Source organism: Fonticula alba (genome assembly GCF_000388065.1).
Source record: "Fonticula alba strain ATCC 38817 unplaced genomic scaffold supercont2.4, whole genome shotgun sequence".
Lineage (NCBI taxonomy): Eukaryota > Rotosphaerida > Fonticulaceae > Fonticula > Fonticula alba.
In genome coordinates, this window is record NW_009242974.1 from 2443916 (window position 1) to 2451256 (window position 7341).

Sequence of the window (7341 nt, forward strand, 5' to 3'; positions counted from 1 at the left end):
CCCCCCCCCCCCCCCCCCCCCGTGTCTGGCCCCTGCCTGTTTTCCCGGGGCGCAGCCCAAACAACTGCCTTCGCCTGCGAGCTCCGTCCCAGTGCTGGGCGGGCGTCGAGAGGGCGATCCGCTGGCATCTTCCCTCCTGACAATCGCACACCCAATCGATGGCATCTAGTGGTTGAGAGGGGGCATGCCAGTGTCAAATGGGCGCGGGTGCCGCCGGATTGAGCGAGGCAAGCGGGGTGCACACGGCCGCACGAGGGTGGGGCCGAAGAAGAAGAAGAAGAAAAACAAAAACATCCCGCCCACACCAGGCCACACGAAAGGGGCGGAGGAGAAGGAGGGAGAGAGAGAGGGGGGGGAGGTTTGTAGATTTTATTGGTTTTCAGGTTGGGTCCAAAGCCGAGAGAGGGGGATGAGCGGAGGGGGGGTGGTGTGCGCGATACACTTGAAAGCGGATGGCTCTATCTCGTTCCCCGGACAGGGAGATGATCGCGGAAAGGGCAGGAGGAACGACGGGCAACGGGTACATCATCTTTCAAGGGGAGGGGGAAGGGAGAGAGAGAGAGAGAGAAGACGGGTCTCAAGGGCTAACCCAAGGACAGGGATATTCTCATGCAAAGGGAGGGGAGAGAGAGGGGGGGGGGGAAGGGGAAAACAGGATATCCTCCCAAGCGGATACTCCAGGCGCTGGGCGGGTATAGGACGACACATGTGCAATCCCCACTTCTACAAGGGGTCCCTCTCGCCTGGAGACCCTCGTCCGCATGGACACCTTTCTCCCTGACTCTGCCCCCCGCCGCAGCTGCCCCCCCCCCCCTCCATCGGTCTCTCCCAAGGGCCAGTCATCTTGGACGAAGCGCGGGAAAAATGACCAGGCACGAGGAGGAGGAGGAGGAGGGGGCAGGGAGAGGAGAGGAGGACATTGCATGCGCGCCGACAAGCATACGCACATACACATGCATACTCACAGGAAGAAGAGACAGGGAAGGGGCCGTGGTGCTGGCAATGCATATGGCCATCAATGCAGGGGGTTGAACATGACCGAGCGGATGACGGCCTCGAGCTCCTCCTCGCCAGCGGCGCAGGCCTCGATGACCTTCTGGTTGGTGGCATGGCCACCCTCGACCAGATGCCGGACGACGGCCATGGCGATGCGGACACTGAGGTTCTGAATGTCACGCAGCGGGGGGAAGAGGCTGCCGCGCTCCAGGCGAGCGGTGTCCTTGACACTGATGTCGGCCAGGACCTCGGCAGCGAGGAGGAAGACCGAATCCGGAACGTGGTTGGCCTCGCAGGTGATGATGCCGAGAGCCACACCGGGGAAGATGTAGGAGTTGTTGCACTGGCCGGGCAGGCGAATGTCGCCAGGGGCCACCTCCACCGGGAGGAAGGGGCTGCCCGAGGCGAAGATGGCGCGGTTCTGCGACCAGGCGTACGCCTGGGAGGCGGTGCACTCGGAGTTGGCGGTCGGGTTGCTGAGGGAGAAGATGATCGGGCGCTCATGAGCGGCAGACACACTGCGAATGATGTTCTCGGTGAAGACACCACCGGTGCCGGACACGCCAATCAGAACCGAAGGCTTGATGGTGTCCACAATCTCCTGGAGGTTGTCCATGAAGGGGATGTCCTGGGCCAGGGCGGCCTTGTTGGGGGCCATGGTCTCGTTGGCCAGGCGGCTGCGAGACACCAGACCACTGGAGTCCACGAGGAAGATGCGACGGCGGGCATCATCGGCAGTCATGCCGGCATGGACCATGGACTCGACCAGGAGCTCGGCAATGCCGGTGGCCGCAGTGCCAGCACCCACGAAGAGGAAGGTCTGCTCGCCGAGGGACCGGGGCCCGGTGAACTGAGAGGCGGAGGCCGCACCGGCGCCCATCTGCGAGGCGATCAACAGACCGGCCACGGCAATGGAGGCAGTGCCCTGGATGTCGTCATTGAAGCAGGTGATCTGGCTCTGGTACTTGTCCAGCAGGCGGAAGGCATTGGCATTGCCGAAGTCCTCGAACTGGACGAGCACACGCGGACCCCACCGGCGGCGAGCGGCCTGGATGAAACGGTCAACCAGCTGCTCGTAGGCATCGCCGGTGACACGGTGCTTCTTGAGGCCGATGTAGAAGGGATCGGCCAGGAGCCGGGAGTTGTTGGTACCGGCGTCGAGGGTGACCGGGAGGAGGAACTTCGGGGGGATCCCGGCGCAAGCCGAGTAGAGGCTGCTCTTGCCGACGGGAATGCCCATGCCATTGGCACCGAGATCGCCAAGGCCGAGAATGCGCTCGCCATCGGTGACGACAATGGCGCGGACATCATCCTCCGGCCAGTTGTCGACCATGGCGTCGATGCGGTCCAGCTGGTCGACATTCAGGTAGAGACCCTGCGGGCGCATGAACATCGAAGACCAGTTCATGCAGGCACTGCCGACGGTCGGGGTGTAAACCACAGGCAGGAGGGCCTCCAGGTCGTCAGTGAGGACGGCATAGAAGAGGCGCTCATCGACGGAGGCCAGGTTCATGAGGAACTCATAGCGCTCCAGGTCGCTGCCCTTGGAGGCGAGCTGCGCATGGACACGGCGAAGCTGGAGCTCGCGCGACTCCTCGGCCGCCGGGAGGAGGCCCTCGATGGAGAACTCGGCGCGCTGCTGCTGCGAGAAGGCAGTCCCCTTGTTGAGCCGAGGGTCGGCAAGGACGGAGGCGCCCTTCATGGAGGTGGAAATAAAGCGCGGCATGTCGGAGTGCTGGGGCTGGGCCTGGAGATTGGGAGCGGCAGTGGAAATGGAACGCTATGGAGCGGGGGGGGGGAGAGGGAGAGAGCGCCACCGAGAGAGAGAGGAGAGAGAGGGGGGGGGGAAAGAGGGAGGTCGATGGAGGAGGGAGGGTAAGTTGACCACGGACGATGAAGAGGGGGAGGGAAGAGGAGGAATGCGGGTGGATACCAGCAGAAAGAAAAGGAGGATGGGGACCCCAGCCAGGAGGAGGATGGATGGAGTCGACCGGACGACCACCAGTCGAGAGAGGGACATGGTATCTCGGGAAGCGGGAGGGGGCGCAGAGGGGAGGGCAAGGAGGAGGGAGGGGCGAAGCTAGGGGAAGAAACATACGGTGACATGGGAGCCGGCGACGCGGAGGAGACGCCCGGTTGAGGCGGAAGAAAAGAGGGTGCGGCCGGCGCGGGTGAGGAACATGGTCGCGGGGAAAGGGGGAGAAGAAGTCGGAAAAGGGAAGAGGGGGAGGGAGGGAGATGGAGGGCAAAGCCCGAGCGGGAGGCTGTGGCGCGCGGAGGATAGGAGAATCCCCTGTTGGTGGTTGGTGCCGACAACGGGGATACCCGAGGGGAGCTTGAGGTGGGGGGCCGAAAAACGTGAAGGTGGGGGGGGGGGGAACTTGGCGAGCGGTCCGAGAGCGCATGGCTCCCACGCAGGACCCCAGGCAGAGGAAGGACACACACACACACACACACGCAAATGAAGAGGGAAGAGAGAGGGCAAGAGAAACAAAAGAACACAACGTGGGGACAGACAACCAGAACACCACACAAGGGGTTGGCCTACGGCTCCTGCTCCGGTGGAGAGCGAGCGGCAACTGGCAGGCTGGTCGAGCACGGCAGAAACGGCCGCCTGGACTGCGGGGGATGGAATTTTTTCTTCGGCACCAGAAACACGGGCCATGGATTATTCCCCCCCCCCCCCCCCCCCCCCCCCCCCGGGCGTGGTGCCTATACCACCTTCGCGCCCCTTCCATCGCACCCGCCCGGGAGGGAGGACTGTGACCGCCGAACGACCGCCGCATGGACACAGCAAAGGGAATAATACTGGAATGCGAAAGGGTGGGGGGCCGGGGGATTCTCGAAGAGGAGCACCGCTTCTCACGGCGAGCGCCTCGACCACGGGGGGGGGCAAGCCCCCCAGGGTGGGGGGCGAATTGCCGAGAAGGGGGCCAACGGAAGGGACCAGATGATCGTGCTCCGGGCGCTCGCCTGCCAACGAGCGGGGCCACCCCGAGTCATGGGAAGCAAGGAAAGGCAACAGCGACAGAACTAGGAAGGGAAAGACGAGGGAGCACCGGCCGGAAATCCACCACACGTCCAGGGCCGTCGGGGGATGGAAAAAGCCCGGAAGACGGGGCACCCCTACACGTGTGAGGAAGTACACCGGGCTCCACACCGAGCGATCAGGTGGTGCAGGCAAAAATACCCAATTGACCGGGCACACTTGATGGGGCCAGGGGACGGGAGAAGCAAAGGGGCAGAGAGAGAGAGAGACAAAGAGAGAGCCCCGTGCGCTTGACGGGGCGGGCGGAAGGCCCGCATACGCACACCACCATGACGCGGACTAGCCCCTTTGTGTACGCACATACGCCTGAAGTGAGAGAGGCGCGGGGAGACCAAGTACCTCCCCCCCCCCCTGGCCGTTGGTGACCAGGGTTACCCCACACCGGGGATGGGGGCGGGGCCGGGGCCGTCTGTTGGAGGAAACGCCAGAGCAAGGGGGCAAAAAAAGCTCGGCGCCCCAAGACTCAGCATGCCCGCGGCGATAACCCAGGCCGGTGGGCGAACATGAAAGCGCTCACGCCAGCCCTAGACTGGAAAACCCTCAAAAGAGGGGGACAGGCAGAGCGAAAGTGGTTTCTCGCCGCCCCCCCCCCCCCCCCCCACCCCCCCCCCCCCCCCCCTCACATGGGACCAGAGAGACGGGGTGTTGCAACCGATCATGGCGTTGGCGCATGACAGAAAGAAAGCCCAAGCGCCGGGCGAGGGACAAGAGTGACCAGGGGGAGGGGGGGGGAGAACAAGACGGGGAACAAATTCCGGCGCCTGAGAGGCCGCCGCGAAAAGCAAAGGAGAGTGGGGCACGCGGCGCCCCGTGGAGAAGGGACTGGCACCAACGGACAGACCACAAGGAAAACACCCTCATTCCCTGGAGCGCACAGGGATGGTCATGTGGCCCATCGCATCATCGTACATGTGATTGGCGTGAATGTGGGGCTGCCCACGCTCTTTGCGCACCCCGCCATGGCGCAAAATATGCGCGCGCGCGCGCGCGCGCGCCTGTCAGGCGAGCCTCGGCGCGCGGGTCGGGGCTGCTGACCAAGCCACCGGCCCGCCAAGGGGGGGGGGGGGGGGAACGGCACAGGAAAAAAGGGCACCCAAGCTCCCTCCAAGAAGGAGGCGGGCGCCGAGGGGGAGAGGGACAAGGAACACTCGGTGACACAAGGGGCCGAGACACACTCGGGAACGAAAGAGAGAGAGAGAGAGAGAGAGAGAGAGAGAGAGAGAAAGAGAACCACGCGCTCCGCTGGGGATACAGAACGCATGAGTCGCCCCCCGCTGGGCATGCTTACGCGATGCACTTCGTTTGGGCACCATTTCCAAGGGAGAAAAATGGGGAAGGGCGGAGGGACCACACCAGTCTCAAGGCAGTGCGCTACCCCCAACCGCGACTGGTGGAATAATTCGAGGGAGCCTAGCCCAAAATGGAGGGAGACCAGCGGCACTCGAGATCCGGGTGCTGTCGGAAAGGAATTGGACACATACTCCTGAAGGGGGAAAGGGCGGGGGGGGGGGGGGGCGGGGCACTGAACAAAAGCGACGAGACGCCGCCCGAGAGATGGACATCGGTGGCGGCACATGGCCAGAGGGATGTGCGAGCCAGTATACCCAGCGGAAGCATCGGCCCTCTTTCGGAAAGGGGAGAGGGGGCCGCACAGCCGCAGCGAGGCGCAGGAGAAGAGGAGGAAGAGTAGGAGAAGGACCAAGAGAGGAAGAGGGGGAGGGAGAGGGAGGGAGGAAGACGCACCTACTCCGGGCGGAGAGTTGCATCGAGTGGAGATCCGGACGGTCGGGACAACGAGCAGGTCAGAGGGCATGTGGGCATCGATGTTGACGTAAGAAGGGAGGAGAGGGAAACGCGCGGAGGGAGGGATCGAGCGTCGAGGCGAGGTGAATGGCGAGAGTGGCCAGTCCCAGAGGCAGGCCGGCAAACAAGCGGCCAGGCAGGCCGGCAAGTGGCGAGAGGGACCGACAAGCGGAAGAGCATATGGCAAGACAGGAGGCAGGGGAGGCTCTTGTGACACGCGGCCGCAGGTCGCAGATTGCACACACCAGTGCAATACACGAGACAGGCAAGCCGTACCGAAAGAGAGGAGGCAAAATGCAAGGGAGAGAGAGGCTCAGGAGGGGAGAGATGACGAGGTGGCAGGGGCGAGGGGGCCGCTCGGGCGCTTTTATAGGGGTGAATATCCGCTCGGCCCGTGCCCGCTCGAGGCGAGGAGGCTGATTCCCTCCTCGCCCCGCCCCCCTCAGAATGCAAGGATCCCCGAAGGATCCCCCTTTTCCAGGGCCCACACTGTCGCCACGCCCCCGAAGACCTACCGAGGGGCGAATATCAGCTCAGGCCCCGGGGGAGGGGAAAGTCCCTCCAAGAGCAAGCTGCGTCATGGTGAGCAGAGGGCAGCAGGGCGAAGGGAGATCGGGCTCCCCGTGAAAAAAAAAAAAAGAAAAAAAAAAGGACGCCTACTCCTTGCCCCGCCCCCAAGACGATCGGCCATCCACCTCGGCTCGCCGGGATAACGGCCAGCACGCCCAGATCTTTGGGGGTGGCCGGGTGCCCGTGTCGCTGTGCACATCAGGCCACAACTGGAAGGGTCGTCTGGTGGGGCGATCGACCACCGGGACCGGGGGGCGCGGCCTTGGGCGCTCCGAGAAGCGGGAGTTCGTCGCCTGCACCGTCGTTGTCGGGGGGGAGGGGGGGGGGGGGCGAGGGGTCGAACCGAACAGGGGAAACGAGGGGCAAGGTGAAGTCCGATGAAAAGTAAATATTGTCGTCGAGAATACGGCAGAGCTTTCGGTCCTTCGGGTAAATTACCCGCGCCAACGGGAGGTGGGGTTACAGGGGACGAGGGGAGCCGGGCGCGGGGAGAAGGAAGCCCGTGGCTTGGCGGCGGCGGACGAAGTGCGAGGGCACCGCAAGTGATGCCGGAAGACGGTCCGCCCCAGGGCTATCACAAGGCCGGTCAAGTAGCCGATCGGAGCGTGGCCGTCGGCCGCCGTGGGGGCCACCCTGGGGATGGGCAGGGGGGAGGGGCGATACTTCAGGACCCCCGCCGCCTTGACCTCCGGAAAAGACCAAAGCCACTCGGTCTTCGTCGGAGGTGAAGACGATCCCCACCCCGCCAAGATGACCCAGAAACGGCCCCGCCATTGGGAGTTGAGTCTTGTGATTTGTGGGCGTGTGATGCATCGTCACCCGGGCTTCGGCACCCTTCTGGATATCAAGATCGCCAACTCATCTTCGGGCCTCGGGGCGTGTGGGCCGGGCCGGGCCCAAGCACGGGGAGCGGCCAGCCCCGG

General features: G+C 64.3%; 1 protein-coding gene across 2 annotated transcripts; it reads right to left on the minus strand.

The window, feature by feature from the left end:
* Positions 1–802: 802 nt before the first annotated feature.
* On the minus strand, positions 803–6167 carry H696_03072. 2 transcript variants are annotated; one of them, XM_009496962.1, is made up of 2 exons: positions 6125–6167; positions 803–2743 (listed from the first exon to the last, which is right to left on the minus strand). In XM_009496962.1, exon 2 carries the CDS (start codon positions 2720–2722, stop codon positions 1016–1018), a length of 1707 nt encoding a protein of 568 aa, XP_009495237.1. In that variant the 5' UTR covers positions 2723–2743; positions 6125–6167; the 3' UTR covers positions 803–1015. The 2 variants fall into 2 exon arrangements, with proteins under 2 accessions (XP_009495237.1, XP_009495236.1); XM_009496961.1 differs by lacking the exon at positions 6125–6167 and adding an exon at positions 3095–3290 and having other exon boundaries at positions 803–2776.
* Positions 6168–7341: the final 1174 nt, after the last annotated feature.